The following is a 17,990-nucleotide window of genomic DNA, read 5'->3' as shown; positions in this document are numbered from 1 at the left end:
TGACACATTGATACTAAGGATGGTTATTACCATTGTTAGTTGAAACTGTTGAACTGTTGCATAACTTCTGTAAAGGATATTATTATGGCTGTGGACTGTTCTTTACAGCTAAAGGGCAAGGCAGCTTTAGTATTTTGTTAATTAAATACTGCAAGTTGGAAAACTGTTTCACATGTACCCTTCGTACAAAGTACCTCAGTCTTGTCACCCACGCTATATGAATTGGTGAAAAAGTAACGCACCTGATAGAAAAACAAAATAATGAGAAGAAAAAGAAAAACAAACTTCCGTGGTTCAGTCCCTTCAAATTATGTCCATCAAATTATGAAGGACATAATTTGAAGCGTCTTCATGCAGATATTAGAAAACTGACATCAATAGCAGGGAACCAGTTTCATGAACAGGGAATATATCTCATGCACAACAGGTGCACAGCAGATTAGAGTATTACATTCTTTTTAAATGACTATTCTTTTGTTTCTCAAAGAGGAAAATGTGGAAATGTTTGTGAGCAAAAACAAGGTTATTACCTCAGCCCATTGGGTCTTGACCAACTGCAACTCACAATGGGGTTTGTATTAGAAAAGTTGGGCTGAAAATTATTATAAAGTTGTGGGCGAATGGAGGATGGAGACCTGGACAGCTTTGTCAGAGCGTTTTTGTCAGTATCTTTAAGAGGAAACTGATTACCAAAGAGGCATGTGCACTGATGTCCATGAAATTAGGACTGTAGAGGAGTAAAGTAGAGATTTAAGAAAAGAAAACAATAAAGAAGTTGAATTAAAGTTTCCTAATGTGAATAAGGTTTGGGTTTTTTTTTCTATTTAAATCAATGCTGTATACTTACTTTAGCCATACAAACTTGTTTTGAGTTATTCCAAGAAACAGTCATTGGCTAAGGATACATCTCAGCTCTCTAGAATTAAAGTGAATCCATATTGAAAATTCATTCATCCCTATTCTAAATTGAGTAATGTATTTTATATTGTATTTGTATTGTAGACAGGTAGACAGACCAGTAAACAGACACTATGACATCATCCCTCTCGAACATGAAACAAAATCTCCAATTTAACATACCCCCCCTTAAAAAAAAAACACATGAAAGTGACTATCAAATTTAAAAATGAAATTTCACACATGAAACAGTGATTTTACATGTGAACCAAAGTTTGACATGTGGAAATACTACGTGACCTGACCTAAGAACCCTATCAATACAAATGGCTGTGAGTCAAGGGAAAATGAACCAGTAATGCATTACAGCTGCCTATATTTAACAACAGAAAACCTATACATATTTATTTCAAACAGTGATGTGATTTTGTTTTGAATTGTGGATGGATATTTAACATTATCTGCACCACATAAATACAATGCATCTGTTGAAGTATCTGTAAACGGTGAGCAAGGCAGATGCTACTTAAAAGAAAATAAATAATTAAGTAAATGATAATAGGGGCGCCGCCTCATAAAACGGCTGAGGGAAAATATTAACATCCAAACGGTAAATTGCTTCTGGCCACTTCACCGGAGACGTTAGCCCACTTTCAATTGCATCACTTTTTTAAACCGCTTGCTTGCCAAGCTCAGTAATCTTTGGCCATTAAAGAAGAAAGAAGTTTGAACCAAAGTAATGCTTTTAGTAAGAGGGTTGCAAAAAAGGGCAAAAATAAAATCACAATGTAGAGAAGATAATACGATGCAAGGGCAATGTTTAAGGACTTGCACCCATGGTGTTAAAGCTCTGGCTTTGACACTGCATTAAGTATTATAAAAACGGTGATTTTGAGTCATGAAGTACTCACGACTCCTACACCTACCAACGCTGACACCCTGACCCATATTACACTAGAGCTGAATCCACATACCAAATGTTGAATGAACCAAAATAGTTGTGCACACAAAAAAAAATCACATTGTGCATTTATAATTTTTTTTTACACACAATCTAATATCTGTTAAATTATGGTTATCAGGTTATCTCATTGTACATAATCTGAGTAGCATTTTACAGGAAGATGTCATAATGTCATTTATTGTTATGAACATGTTGTAGTAGAGCCCCACCCTAATATTAAAGGGAAAACTCATTTTAGCTTTTCCTTTGCAAAAGCAGATGCTTGAATCCAAGGTTTGAATGTTGCACTGTTAGAACTACACACACACACACACACACACACATACACACACACACAAATCTGAGGAATCTGCAAGAAGAAGCTCGATATCACACTTTTTAGTTCTAGCCACACGACTTGCTATTGACATATATGGCTACACAGACTAAATGGCCGTGTAGCATCAGTGATAGAGCTCTGCTATACAAGGTATACTCCAGGATTCAAAATGATCTGAATAGAAGATGGATCAATCAATCAATCAAGTTGCATTTTATATAGATGAAAATAATGGACGATAATATTACAACTACAACTTCACAAGATAAGAACAGGTAACACCGTACAATAAAAGTACATTAATTAACATTAGTTAATGCAGTAATAAACAATATCTAATAGTTAACTAATGTGTCTAGTGGTGTTCATCATTTACTAATACTAGTACCCTAATTAACCTGTAAACCCTTAATAAATGTTAACGAGACATTTGTTAACAGCTACTTAATATGTATTGTTGCATTGATTAACTGTTAGTTAATGCTTATTACTGTATTAACTAATGTTAATTAATGTACCCTTAGTGTACAGTATTGGGGGTCCATAACTTTGGCTGCAGCCACAGTGAACTTCTTTTAGATAAACAAAGCTGTGAAATGTAAGCCTGTTCAAAGCTTTGCCATTTGAAGCCAAGCTATGGCTCAGGAAAACGTAAGACTAAAGTGCTGTTAATACCCTAGAGGAAATTAATCACCTGAGTTAATACATTTTTTTTTGGCAATTATATTTGTGACCTCCGGTTGTTGTTAGGTTGTATCTTTGCTAATGTCTTTTTGTTTTGCTTGATGTGTCTTTGTTGGAGTGTTTCTGTTCAGATTAACTTCATATTATCAGGGCGTCTGGGTGGCATGGCGATCTGTTCCGTTGCCTACCTACACGGGGATTGCCGGTTTGAATCCCTGTGTTGCCTCCGGCTTGGTCGGAGACACAATTGGCCAGACACAATTGGCCGTGTCTACGGGTGGGAAGCCGGATGCGAGTATGTGTGTCCTGGTCGCTGCACTAGCGCCTCCTCTGATCGGTCAGGGTGCCTGTTCGGGGGGGGGGGGGGGACTGGGGAGAATAGCTGGCGACCCCACATGTATCAGAGGAGGCATGTGGTAGTCTGCAGCCCTCCCCAGATCCACAGAGGGGGTGGAGCAGCGGCCGGGATGGCTTGGAAGAGTGGGATAATTGGCTGGATACAATTGGGGAGAAAAAGGCAGAAAAATTTTAAAAAAATCATATTATCAAACTGTAACCCTAAGCCTTTCCTAAATCTGCTTTAAAAGTATTGTTTTGTACAATACAGTCAATAAATATCTAATTCCACAACAGGAAAAAAGTAGTAGAGATGAGCCGCCTTTTCTTTTGTCATCTTCTGGTAAGTGGTGGTTTGTGAGATTATGCAAATATATATTGTGTTTGTTGTTTGACTTTGGGCTTCAGGTAAAACCTAAAGGGAAGTGCAGGGAACTGGACAGGCATAACAAAGTGTGTATCTGCAGTTAGTGGCTAACAAACTTATAGTGCCTATGTCACATTCATTGTAAGATTTATTTTCGGGGTGCTATGCGTTTATTTTGTGACATGCTTTTAAACATGTAACGCCAACATGTTTTTTTTTTAATTTTCACCTTGACATTTACAAAAGATTACCTTATGTCTTCCTGGCGATTACCTCATGTCTTCCTGGCAGTTATGGACTCATTGTGATGTAAGACAAAAGGTGGGGGAGATGAAGAAAATGTTTGTACCTAAAGTTGCAAAAATTGAACATGACGTTTCTGATATGAAAACAGAATGAGATTTCAGACTTTTAAACATAATATGGAGGGCAGGATTTTATATTTTCATGTAGTGTTAGAATATTGAAATGGCTCATTATTTTCATTATGTGTTATTGAAAATATGAATCTTAACACAGCAATTAATTGAAGTTTTTAGGCGTAGAGGAGAAATGAGAGTGTGAACAGGAAACTTTAAATGGCACCTCAAACTGCTTCAGCAGTCTCTCCCACCTTTTAAATCTTCATTAAATCCACATCAAGATGGCCACAACGCAATTTGTATCAACTCGTGTATTACTGTGTGGGAGTGAATTAAGTGAATGATATTCCAACTTTCACGTGGGAATGATGGGAATCCACATTATTATGTTATCCTTGGAACAAATTATTCAGTGGCGTAACGGTGTTCTGCTGCGGATCCATGCTCTCTAATGAGCCCATCCTCCTCACTTCAATCAATGAGAATCATTTCTAAAAGAAATTTTGTTTTAATGGAAATACATGCATTTTTTTAATCCCAGAAGAACTGACTCAAGCACTTCAAATCCATTAAACATCTACTCAGTGAGCTTACTTACATTAGCCACCAAAAGCAGTGTTAATTATGCCAGGTGACAAATGTGTAGACTTCTTTCATTATTGAGTGTTGTAGACCTGTGCAAGGAGCAAGGCAGATGGTAACAGTACTCAAACTATAATTACATTATTTGCTAATGGCACACAGGCTAATAAATGAGAAGATTAACTGAACGTACTTATGAAAGAGCAATGGAATTTTTTTTTCCCTAGTTGAGACAAGTATAAAAAATGTGGGTGCAAAATTAATTTTGTTTACATCCTTCACCTTACTTTATGTCCTTCCCATGTGAGATGGTTGTCACCAAAATTTATCTTTGAATTGAACTCTGACGCTAACCCTATTCTTGCCATGATACCATGAGAAAATCTACAGCGTTTAACTTCGCCTTTCATGTGCGATTGTAGATATCATGGGGTATCTCAAAACTTGTAATTTGTGTCAATTCTTCCAAGGGTGTACACAATGTACTGAAAAGCAGACATGGTGTTTTTTGTTTTTGTTTTTTTGATTCCCCCCCCCTTTTTCTCCCCAATTGTACCCGTCCAATTACCCCACTCTTCTGAGTCGTCCCAGTCGCTGCTCCACCCTCTCTGCCAATCTGGGGAGGGCTGCAGACTACCCTATGCCTCCTCCGATACATTTGGAATCACCAGCCTCTTCTTTTCACCTGATAGTGAGGAGTTTTGCCAGGGGAACATAGCACATGGGAGGATTATGCTATTTCCCCCAGTGCCCCCTCCCCCCCGAACAGGCGGCCCAACTGACCAGAGGAGGTGCTAGTGCAGCAACCAGGACACAAATCCACATCCGGCTTCCCACCCGCAGACACGGGTGTCTGTAGAGACGTCCGACCAAACCAGAGGTAACACTGGGATTCAAACCGCTGAGCCCCATGTTGGTAGGCAACAGACTAGACTGCCACGCCTCGCAGATGCCGACACTGTGTTTAAGAATTCAGATCACACTTATCCAGGAATCAGACTATCAAACCTGACCTTTACTGGCAATTATGTTTCCAGATGTTTGTTTTTGAAAGCTCAGCTGCAAAGAACAGCCGTTTTGCTTCAAAGCAAAGATGCAAACTGTGTAAAGACTATCTGCCATTTACATTCCCAATCGATGCTGTGCTAAAAGGTTAATCAAAATATATGACATTAGGTGTTAGTGGTGTTAATTTGAAAACCAAGAAAAGGTAAACATGATTAACAGTTAAGGGCTATGTGACCTTCCTTGCCTAGGAAAGGACAATCACACATCTGTCTTTCTTTCTTTCTCCTGTTCTGCCTCTGCAGATTTAAACTTTGTTCAAGACCCTGATCCCCCACTGTCACTTGATCTGATTCTTGCCACAGAAGGTTTGGTAAAAACCTCTCTGTAATTACAGTGGCCACCACAGCCTGTTCTCTTCAAACTGACAGAGACATTATGTGCTATTGAAAACTGTCGCAGAACATTTTATTTACCCTGCCAAGTCCAAGTCTTAGCTGGGAAACAATCATCGCAGTCTGAACATGAGTACAAAGTGTTCTGTGCTGTAAATAGACACTGAGCTACTGGTAAACATTTCTCTACAGCAGGGCATTTCCCTCTTTAGTCTTTCCATGTGATGCTTCTAGCTGTGGTGCTGAACAACATGAGAGATTGCTCTGGTTAGTATGCATGTCTAAAGTTTGATGTTTTGCAGTAAATATTTAATACAAATGTAATGCTGGGTTGAAGTACATAAAGATCCTACAGCAGCGCAGAACAGCACCACCCCTAGTATGACTACAGACATTCAGTGGCCAACACCGAGAACCTGATGAAAACTGGTGACAAGGCTCAGACGCTCTACTGGCAGCACTCTCTGAAAACAGCAATGAGTAATGATTTATTTCAAACATGTAAATAATGCAATCAAGAATTGTGCAAGATTAATAAGGAGCCATATATCAGCACGTCTGTGAATGTTCTCATTCATCCAGGTCATGGTTATCCAAAGGAGTTGAATCAAGTGCGACTGGACTTGGTATATATCCGTGAAGACGTTTCGCCTCCCATCCAAGAGGCTTCCTCAGTTCGTGCCTTTCTGACTAGATGAAGCTAGTCTGACTGGCTGGTGATGAGACTCAGAATTTATCCTTTTGGAGTCGTTGTCAGAGCTATAGATGTCCATGGCTCCATGGACACAAAGAGCCATGGACATCTATAGCAACTCATCTCCAACCCAGAGGGAGCAATCCACCATTTTCCGGTAGAGAACCATGGCCTCAGACTTGGAGGTGCTGACTCTCAGAAAAAAATACTGTCTTACCTATTTAATTTCTTTGCAGTACTTATTCAGTCTGTCCTTGTAAATTTCATGGTGAACCTGAAGTTTAGTCTTTCTCCACTGTCGTTCTGCCTGGCGACACTCTCTCTTAAGCTGCCTAACAACCACTCTATTTCTCCAGGGAGCTTTTTGTTTTTCCATGTTTTTAGTTTTAACAGGTACAATGTTGTCAAAGATATTGCTTATTTTTAAGTTGAAGCAATACATAACAATAACTATTGTTTCAATTGTTTTTTTTATAGTAAATTGTATTGCGCTGAGAAATGAACACTAAAAAAAATCGGTTCCATTGACCTAAATAATGGCAACAGATTGTTGTTTTGTTTTGATGAAGCTACTTTTCAATGGAGGAACTTAAGTGAAAGACAGTACTGGAAAAATGAGCGAGGGTGTATCACTCATGATCATAACTGTGAGGCAGAAAAAAATACTGGGTTAACAGAAATGTTACTAGAATTCTGGACTAACTGGTAAAATGGGAATATTGGCTAAATGGGGCCTTGGGCTAACTAACGATCAAAATCAGTTTTAGTTGCTACTTAATTTTTCACATAGACTAGATCCCATTTAAATATTAGATAGCTATATGATATTTTTAAAATGTATACCTCGTCAGTGTGTGTGTGTGTGTGTGTGTGTGTGTGTGTGTGTATACACTACTATACTTATGTGCAACAGGTAAAGTCAAATTTATAATAGCAAAAACATTTGAAAAAAGTCATGTGATACAATATTCACATGATACAGGATTCATACTGAGAAGGTCACCTTGTAGCATTAACCTAAAGCAGTGTGAAAATATACTTAGCATGCTTTCCATTGATAGTTGAAACATGAGCTGAAACCAGGAAGTACTTACATACTGAGACTTGTCCAGCGGTGCCATGCTAACACTTTTGAAGTTGTCCATCAGAGTAGAATCAAAGTCCTGCAAACCGGCACTGGCATGGACCACCTTGTCCTTTACAAATATGCTGACCGCCCGTAACATGAAGGAAACAAACAGGTGCATGTGGATGTAGTTTCTGGTGCAGTGAAGACGTCTGGAGTGAGAGCACATACAGTAATTACCTCAATGGCAAAAAGAAAAGCGTAATAACAATCAATTAATTCTTTAAGGGGTCTATTGGAGATGGGATAAAGGGTCAAAATAAATTTAAAGCATTTAAAGCTATTCTTTTTATCAGTTAAATTGACCCTTTGAGTTATCAGGGAAGCTCTTGCTGTGAGACAACAACATGAACCACAAAGCCAATCCTGTGTCAGATTAAGTCGGTGGTCAGTATTCCATCTGAATTTGAATACTGCTCATTATGAGGCAAAGAAAGTTGGGTTTTGAAGATTTTCACATTCTGTGAGCAGAACCGAATCATCCAATGAGCCAATCCTCATTGATTCTTACTTCTCAGAAGTGAACCCACTTCTCCTGCTAATGTTACCAATGTATTACGCCGCTCAAGGGAGGAAAAACTGATATAATACAATGGATGGCAGACCCTGAAAGCTGTCTTACAGCCTCTGAAGAGCTGTTTTATGGAAAGAGTTCTCATCTATTTGTGTATTAGGGCCATTGGGTACGCTGCAACGCTCTCTGCCAAATGTTCTCACCCAAGCTCTCAAAGGTTCTTAACACCTGAACAGACACAGCTAACCTTGTCTTACATTCTATTTCTCCTTGTAAAATCCCTTCATTTCAATTGTTTTGTTTGAAGAGTAATTAAACACAAACTTCTCGTGTTACCAGCAGGTCTCCTTTGGTCACATTTCAAAACAATCTTCATAGAGACCTCACGTTTACATCCAAAACCACCTCACAAGATCTGTGGTGGTGTTGCTAAGGGAGTTACTGAAAAAAATATTCTTTACTTGCACAGACTATCAACCATGATGCAATTTGACATTCATTTCCTGGATTTAGGCGACAGTGCAGATAAGATGGCAATGATTTGAAAATAAGCAAACAACTACTTCACAAGAACAATGTTGGTGTACCTAAGAAATTCGCTGAAAAAATATTTGTGATAGAAATTTCACCAGTTCCTTTGGCATCAGACACAGCAAGAAAGCTGCAGCCATAGCCAGTGGATTGACCAGCCCAACAGCAGTTTTCATATGCTATACATTTTTGGTCAGACAAATCACTTGTATTAAGAAGATACACATATAAACCTGTATAGCATGAATATATTAACAATAAAATAAAAAACTTGGGGCATCCGGGTGGCATGGCGGTCTATTCCATTGCCTACCAACATGGGGATCGCCAGTTTGTATCCCCATGTTGCCTCCAGCTTGGTTGGTCATCACTACAGACAATTGGCCTTGCCTGTGGGTGAGAAGCCGAATGTGGGTATGTGTCCTAGTCGCTGCACTAGCGCCTCCTCTGGTCGGTCGGGGCTCCGGTTCGGGGGGGGGGGACTAGGGGGGAATAGCGTGATCCTGCGATACGTCCCCCTGGCGAAACTCTTCACTGTCAGGTGAAAAGAAGCAGCTGGCGACTCCACATGACGCCGCAGTCTGCGGCCCTCCCCAGATTGGGACCGCTCGGAAGAGTGGGGTAATTGGCCAAGTACAATTGGGGAGAAAAGGCGGGGGGGCAATTTTTTTTTAAAATTGACTTTGGTGTTTAATTACTCTTTAATACACAATTGTACATTATGCTCTCCATTTATGAGTGCTCTTCATTTAAATGTTGCTGTGGTGGCAAGTATAGTGCAATTTAATGACGAGGATTTTCTTTTGATCCCTGTTACGATAGAGCCAATATCTAATTTAAAAATCTCTTACTGGAGTCTTGGAACATTAGAAATCCCATCCTATGTATGTGATGGTTAGGCCGTATTGTCCTTTTTAAGGAGTGCCAGAAATGTGTGGTTTATAATTAAAAAATGAAAATTTTCAGATGGACAACTCAGATAGGTTTCTTAATGTACTCAATATTAGATTATACCAACTAGCATCATATCCAATGGAATAGTGAGTTCCACAAGATATGACAAACACTTGACAAACGCTTGGCTTATGCCAATGGTATATTCTTTTACAAAGGTTCAGCTAATAAAAACAAGAAAAGATCAAGTTGTGCATTATGCTAATACCTTAATGTCCCAATGCTGGGATTTAAGGGTCAAGCTCCAGTGATGCCTCTGGCCTCACATGGAACATACAGTAAGTCAGTAATTAGCAATTTTCCTGGGTGGACAGCTGGTGGGTGCAACGTCTCCCCGCATTGCAATTAGTAACAGCTACAGGCAGGGAGGTGCCTAAAGCTGCCAGTGGATCTGGGAGGAATAGCGTGGGCCTACGCCTACGTTACATCCCCCTGGAGAAGCCTGCAGCTGGCAGGAGAAGTTTGCAGAAACTCACATGTGCTGGAGGACGTATGTGGAAGTCTAATAACCCCTTAAACCAGTGTAGGGGTTGTATAGTGGAGGGACATAAGAGAACATGAAATTAGACATGCCAAAAGAGGAGACATTTTAAAAAATAAATGAGCAAAGACACAAGAAATCTGCATTTTGTTTGCAGGCCCTGCAGTTAAATTTGAAGAAGCCAACAGAACTAACTCAGAGAACAGGGTACACTGTGTAAGTTTAAAAATTTACAAACTCAGTATTTTAAAAAATGTACTCACTTAATTACCAGACTATGATTCCCTTTCATTACCTGCACCAACTGTATGGGCTGCTGAGATCTGATGATTTTTTGGTACCTACAGATAAGACTTTTTCGGCTAAGAAAATGTCTCTTACCGTTAAATGAAAATAATGAATCCCTTGTGGAAAAGACCATCTTTTGGGATCTCAAAATTAATTGATGATTTCCATGATGATGTATTTAAAGTAGTATGGTGTAGTTAACCTTACTTATCTAGTTGATTTTGTGGCTATTATGATGTTCTGTTTTCCAGCTAATATTTTCTCAAAGGTGAAGCCTGGAGAGGTGGAGCTATGCACGGGAGAGAAGAGGAATGAAAGTCAGTAGGAGCAAGATGGAATACATGTGCATGAATGGGAGGGAGGACAGTGGAATGGTGAGGATGCAAGGAGTGGAGGTGACGAAGGCGTATGAGTTTAAATACTTGGGGTCAACTGTCCAAAGTAACGGGGAGTGCAGAAGAGAGGTGAAGAAGAGAGTACAGGCAGGATGGAGTGGGTGGAGATGAGTGTCAGGAGTGATTTGCGACAGAAGGGTACCAGCAAGAGTTAAAGGGAAGGTTTAAAAGATGGTAGTGAGACCAGCTATGTTATATGGTTTGGAGACAGTGGCACTGATGAAAAGACGGAAGGACATGATTAGGAATGAGTATATTAGAGGGACATCTCAGGTTGGATGGTTTGGAGATAAAGAAAGCGAGGCAAGATAGAGAAGGTTTGGACATGTGTGGAGGAGAGATGCTGGGAATATTGGGGGAAGGATGCTGAATATGGAGCTGCCAGGGAAGAAGAAAAGAGGAAGTCCAAAGAGGAGGTTTATGGATGTGGTGACAGAGGACATGCAGGTGGCTGGTGTGACACAGGAAGATGCAGAGGACAGGAAGAAAAGGAAATGGATGATTCACCGTAGCGACCCCTAATGGGAGCAGCCAAAAGTAGTAGTAGATTTTCTCAGTTTAAAGTTTCTCACTCAACTACCAGAGGTAGTAACTGAAGAGTCTACCTAAACTTTTTTACAAATCCAAAAAAAAAGAGAAAAAAAAAATATAGAGAGAGAAACAAAAGTCACCCTGCAAGCATCAATACCACCAAGTACTTTGTTGGATATAACTGATAAAAATGTTGATATCTCTGTAACATGCTCTATCACACACTGTTTGTCAAACAGTTTTGCTATTTTGCTATGCTTTATTTTCTTATGTCTTTTTGAATTTATACAATTTATTTTGAATCCATGAAGAGTGTTTTAATTCAGTGCTTCGGGAAACTGTTTTAATTCAGAAAAATTCTGCATTATATATGAGAGTGAATCAGAGAAAATGACAAAAAAAACAACAAAAAAACAGCAAGACAAGATGCACACTGTTCCCATCTCACACAAACATTATTCACTGTCTTCTAAAAAATATCTTCATGCACCATATGTTTATCAGGTCTCCATTATTTTTCAGTGTTGTTTTTTTGTTCCTCTCTTTTTTTATCTAGCTGTTCATGAATCTTTCTGCATCCTTGTTAGCCCATCTCCTCTAAACCTCATATTGTTCCTACTGTAGGGGTGTGCTCTATCAGGTACATCTCTTACCTGAAGTACCCAATGATGAGGATGGCCACCAGTAGAGAGCTGAAGGACACAGCATAGCCAATGGTATACATGATGTAAAGCCTCTCAAAGAAGTTGTGCTGTGTACAGGGGAAGAGTATTAAAATATCAAAAACAAGCTGAAATCAAGGACTGAGGGATATTTAAGGCTGTCCATGTAAAATTTTTACTGTAGATGATCATATAAAAAGTCAGGTTGAACACACTGGGTCTGTATTCAGCACCTTGACATTCAGATCTCTAAAATTCAGATTTGAATTAATCAGGCTTTGATATTTCTGCTGCTTGATTATTTTTTTTTAATCTGAATTTTCAAGATATGACTTTCAAGGAGATGAATTCAGACCCAATTTTTTCTCACATTCGTCATGAAATTTTTCAACAATATCAAAATATGTTTAGTTTTTTTCCCCAAGCATCATGGATTCAATGGCTTCTTAAATTCATGTTCTGCTGAGACTGATTTCACTCCATACCACCCAAACCAGCCCTTCCTTCCCATCTTTATGGTTGTCCCACTGGCATACACACACCTGACTTTTTGTCTGCCTACATTTCCTTCCCTTTGGGGTCCACAGGGAATGCCTTTAAACTTTGAGTGTTTATGTGTGTTTCTGCACTAGGGCAGATCCATGTGTGCTTCTCAAGCTGAATGGTTTTTGGATTTTTTAGGGGGGGGGGGATTTTTCCCCCTTTATCTCCCCAATTGTATCCAGCCAATTACCCCACTCTTCCAAGCCATCCCGGTCACTGCTCTACCCCCTCTGCTGATCCGGGGGAGGGCTACAGACTACCACATGCATCCTCCGATACATGTGGAGTCGCCAGCCGCTTCTTTTCATCTGGCAGTGAGGAGTTTCACCAGGGGAACGTAGCGCGTGGGAGGATCACGCTATTCCTCCAGTTCCCCCTCCCCCCCAAACAGGCGCCCCGACCGACTAGAGGAGACACTAGTGCAGCGACCAGAACACACACCCTCATCCGGCTTCCCACCCGCAGACATGGCCAATTGTGTGTGTAGGAACACCCGACCAAGCCGGAGGTAACATAGGGATTCAAACCGGCGATCCCTGTGTTGGTAGGCAATGGAATAGACTGCCACGCCACCCAGATGCCCATCCAAGCTGCATGTTTGCATGGGTGTACTTACCTTCCCTTCCTCGTCAATTGGCTGGAGGAAGCCTAGGCACTCAGAGTAGTTTGCCCAAGTTCTGTTCAAGCTCTCCATAAACACCCAGGAACCGTTCACCTCACACTTTCTGTAAGCATGGCCTGCAAGCACACAAGTACCATTTCATCCAATTTGCATTTAAATCCCCCCCAAGAGCCTTGATTCCATTCCATGTGAGAATATGTTTTTGTTTTTGTTTTTTTGTTTTTTTACATCAGCTTGGACACAAGTTCATGAAACATCTGCAAGTAAAATAAAAAATCCAATCATTTTTGTGCTTTGGTTACCTTGAGAAGGTTATTCATGGTTTAGCCTCCTAGTCCTTGAATTTGTGCTACTCCCTCTTCTCCTAACCTAATGAAAAACATGTCTTACACTTGTGGTTTGTTAAAACTGTTGGTGTACCACTGCTAATTGGTGTGAAATAAAAAAGATGGGCAAATAACACCCTTATCTTGTTTGCCTGTAAATTATTGAACTGACATTGAGCTGAAACATCTTATCAACTTTTAAAGCTTGTTTACAGCTGACCCTTGAACACATTAAACCTGTTAACAATGCATAAACCTGGATGCAGGATGACGTCCTTAGGACAGGCTCTTCTTACTTTTCCTTGGGATCAGATGTGTGACCAGAGGTGATCAGACCTTTGGCTTTTAGAGCCCCTGGATTCTAGGATTGCACATTTTATGTCCTCATTTAAAAAAAAACATAAAAGCTCATTTCTATAGACTGGCCCTAGAAGCATATAATTTATAACATCTGTCTTCTTGTGTTATTTTTATTGTATCATGAGTTTGTTTTTGTTTTTTCCTTTTTTTAGTATAAAAACTTAAAAGCTCATTTCTATTGACTGGCCTTTGTGGAAGTCTGTAATGTTTAACATCCTTTACATTGAGTCAAGTCAATTTTATTTGTGCAGCCCATTATCACAAATTACAAATGTACCCCAGTGGGCTTTACAACAGTACAACATCCTGTCCTTAGACCCTCACATCGGATAAGGAACACCTCCCTAAAAAAAAAAACTTTAATAGGTAGAAAAAATAGAAAGAAACCTCGGAGAGAGCAACAGAGGAGGATTCTCTTCTCCCAAGACAGACAGAATATGGCATTGAAAGAGGATAACAAAATTATAATGGAATTATATGATATATAAAGAATATGATGAGAAGGATGCCAAGCAGTGTCTAGATGCAACCAGAACAGCCCAGGACGTGAGCCACGCGATCACCATGTAGACCTGACATGTGAACAGACTACACATGCACACAGGGAAGACTCACATCACACCATTCACATAGGCAGGAGAAGGGACAAAAAAAGACATTAGTCACAAGTTGGTGAGAGAGATCATACAACCTTGTAACAAAATTATGTAGACTTATAAGATATATAAAGAATGTGATGAGGGAGATGCCAAGCAGTGGCCAGGTGGTGACCACCATCGCCGTGGAGGCCAGGGAGGAGGACAGACTACACATGCACACAGGGGAGACTTACAGGTGCATCTCAAAAAAATTAGAATATTGTGGAAAAGTTCATTATTTTCCATAATCTAATTCAAAACGTGAAACGTTCATATATTCTAGATTCATTACACATAAAGTGAAATATGTCAAGCCTTTTTTGTTTTAATCTTGATGATTATGGCTTACAGCTCATGAAAATCAAAAATCCGGTATCTCAAAATATTAGAATATTACATAAGACCAATCAAAAAAAGGATTTATAATACAGAAATGTCGACCTTCTGGAAAGTATGTTCATTTATGCACTCAATACTTGGTCGGGGCTCCTTTTGCACGAACTACTGCGTCAATGCAGCGTGGCATGGAGGCAGTCAGCCTGTGGCACTTCTGAGGTGTTGTGGAAGCCCAGGTTGCTTTGATAGTGGCCTTCAGCTCATCTGAATTGTTGGGTCTGGTGTATCTCATCTTCCTCTTGACAGTGGTTCAGGTCAGGCAAGTTGGCTGGCCAATCAATCACAGTAATACCATGGTAGTTTTGGCACTGTGGGCAGGTGCCAAGTCCTGCTGGAAAATGAAATCAGCATCTCCATAAAGCTTGTCAGCAGGTGGAAGCATGAAGTGCTCTAAAATCTCCTTGTAGATGGCTGTGTTGACTCTTGGCTTGGTGAAACACAGTGGACCAACACCAGTAGATGACATGACACCCCCAAATCATCACTGACTGTGGAAACATCACACTGGACTTCAAGCGATTTGGATTCTGTGCCTCTCCACTCTTCCTCCACACTCTGGGACCTTGATTTCCAAATGAAATGCAATATTTACTTTCATCTGAAAAGAGGACTTTGGACCACTGACTAACGGTCCAGTTCTTTTTCTCCTTAGCCCAGGTAAGGCGCTTCTGACGTTGTCTGTGGTTCAGGAGTGGCTTGACACTAGGAATGCGACACTTGTAGCCCAGTTCCTGGTCATGTCTGTGCGTGGTGGCTCTTGATGCACTGACTCCAGCCCCAGTCCACTCCTTGTGAAGCTCCCCCAAGTTCTTGAATCGGCCTTGCTTGACAATCCTCTCAAGGCTGCGGTCATCCCTGTTGTTTGTGCACCTTTTCCTACCACACTTTTCCCTTCCAGTCAACTTTCCATGGATATGCTTTGATACAGCACTCTGCGAACAGCCAGCCCTTTTCAGCAATGAACTTCTGTGGCTTATGGGGCATTGTCAAGAGGAAGATGAGATACACCAGACCCAACAATGGAGATGAGCTGAAGGCCGCTATCAAAGCAACCTGGGCTTCCATAACACCTCAGCGGTGCCACAGGCTGACTGCCTCCATACCACGCTGCATTGATGCAGTAATTCATGCAAAAGAAGCCCCGACCAAGTATTGAGTGCATAAATGAACACACTTTTCAGAAGGTCGACATTTCTGTATTATAAATCCTTTTTTTTTATTGGTCTTATGTAATATTCTAATATTTGGAGATAACGGATTTTTGATTTTCATGAGCTGTAAGCCGTAATCATCAAGATTAAAATAAAAACGGCTTGACATATTTCCCTTTGTGTAATGAATCTAGAATATATGAAAGTTTCACATTTTTAATTAAATTACAGAAAATAATGAACTTTTCCACAGTATTTTAATTGTTTGAGGTGCACCTGTATATCACACCATTCACATACACAGGCGAAGAGAACAGAGAAGACATCATTCAGAGACAGAAAAAAAGATGTGAGAGCAGAGAACAGTATGCAGTAGTTGATAATCTATACTTTGTAATCTCATTGGCAGAGTAGTGCTTGGTAAATTTATTGAGACAGAAACTGAGCTACCATGCAGTACAGGTCATGAAGTATTCAATTTAAAGGCAACTAAGGCAAAAAGATGAGTTTTAAGTTTGGATTTAAAGGACTCAACAGACCGATTGGCTGATGGCAGCAGGCAGGTTATTCCACAAGAATGGGGCCTGATAGGAAAAGGCCCTGCCGCCAGCTGACTTCTTTTTAACTTTGTCTCCCATATGCCATTTCACACTCAAGATGGAATGTATGGTTTAATATATAATATGTTTTATAAGGAGATTAGACAGGTATGATGGGACACGCCCATTTAGGATTTTATAAGTCAACAGAAGCACCTTGAAGTCTGATCTAACATGGATAGGAAGCCAATGACGGGAGACAAGAATGGGTGTAATATGGTCAAATTTTGTAGTTTTAGTTAGGATTCTAGCTGCAGCATTCTGAACCATCTGAAGACTTTTAGTACTAGCACATGGCAGACCTGAAACAAGAACATTACGGTAATCAAGTCTGGATAAAACAAATGCATGGATTAGAGTCTCTGCGTCAGCCATGGACAAGAAAGACCGAATGCTAGCTATGTTATATAAGTGAAAAAAAAGGCAGTCTCTGTGATTTCTTTCATGTGCTTATCAAAGGAAAGGCTGGGGTCAAACATAACGCCAAGATTTTTGGCTGTCACATTTTTTTGAAATCACAGTTACCAATTGTTATTGTTACTTGATCAAATTGGTGTCCATGTCTACCAGGGCCAACGACCAGCATCTCAGTTTTATCTGAATTTAAAAGCAGGAAATTTAGTGACATCCAATTTTTCACAGCAGCCAAGCAAGCCTCTAAATTAGTCATTTGAGTATGATCATCAGCCCTTTTAGGCACATACAGCTGAGTATCATCTGAGTAGCCAATGGAAATGTATTCCATGACTGTGTATAATTTGGCCAAGAGATGAACTATATAGAGAGAAAAGTAGAGGGCCAAGAGCCAAGCCCTGAGGTAAGCCATATTTAACATCAGAGAAGTCTGATGTAATGTACACACTGTGTTCTTCCAGATATTAGGACTTAAGCCAAGAGAGCCAAGCCAGAGACACCAAAATTACAATTGATTCTGTCTAATAGTATAAAGTTATCAGTGGTGCCAAAGAAGCACAGAGTTGGAATCAGAGTCCATAGCTAGTAGAAGATCGTTCACCACTCTGGTCAGAGCAGTTTCAGTGGAGTGACAGGTCCTGAAAGCAGAATGTAAAGGTTCATATAGATTGTTTTCGTTTATATTGGTCGAAAGTTGCTCTTCCTCTTATTTCTTCCATATTATAGTCATTATTACCTACAATGACAAGTTGATTTAATCACTTCCAGTCGGGTGAACGCTGGCGAAACTATTATTATTTATTATTATTATCAAGGAGAAAACAGGATATTTAAGAGGTCAAGACTGATTTTTT

General features: G+C 40.0%; 1 protein-coding gene across 1 annotated transcript in view; it reads right to left on the bottom strand.

The window, feature by feature from the left end:
• Positions 1-13,368, bottom strand: part of pth2ra (parathyroid hormone 2 receptor a) — a 104,226-nt gene extending 90,858 nt beyond the window's left edge. The window contains exons 1-3 of the mRNA XM_056289757.1: positions 13,247-13,368; positions 12,079-12,176; positions 7,700-7,883 (exon numbers count right to left, since the gene is read on the bottom strand). Coding sequence (XP_056145732.1) covers positions 7,700-7,883; positions 12,079-12,176; positions 13,247-13,324 — 360 coding nt within the window. The 5' untranslated portion in view covers positions 13,325-13,368. The remainder of the gene's footprint in view (positions 1-7,699; positions 7,884-12,078; positions 12,177-13,246) is intronic.
• Positions 13,369-17,990: the final 4,622 nt, after the last annotated feature.

Source organism: Lampris incognitus, chromosome 11, assembly GCF_029633865.1.
Source record: "Lampris incognitus isolate fLamInc1 chromosome 11, fLamInc1.hap2, whole genome shotgun sequence".
Taxonomy (NCBI): Eukaryota; Metazoa; Chordata; class Actinopteri; order Lampriformes; family Lampridae; genus Lampris; species Lampris incognitus.
The sequence above is the reverse complement of the archived record's forward strand: the minus strand, read 5'-3'. Positions and strand labels throughout refer to the sequence as shown.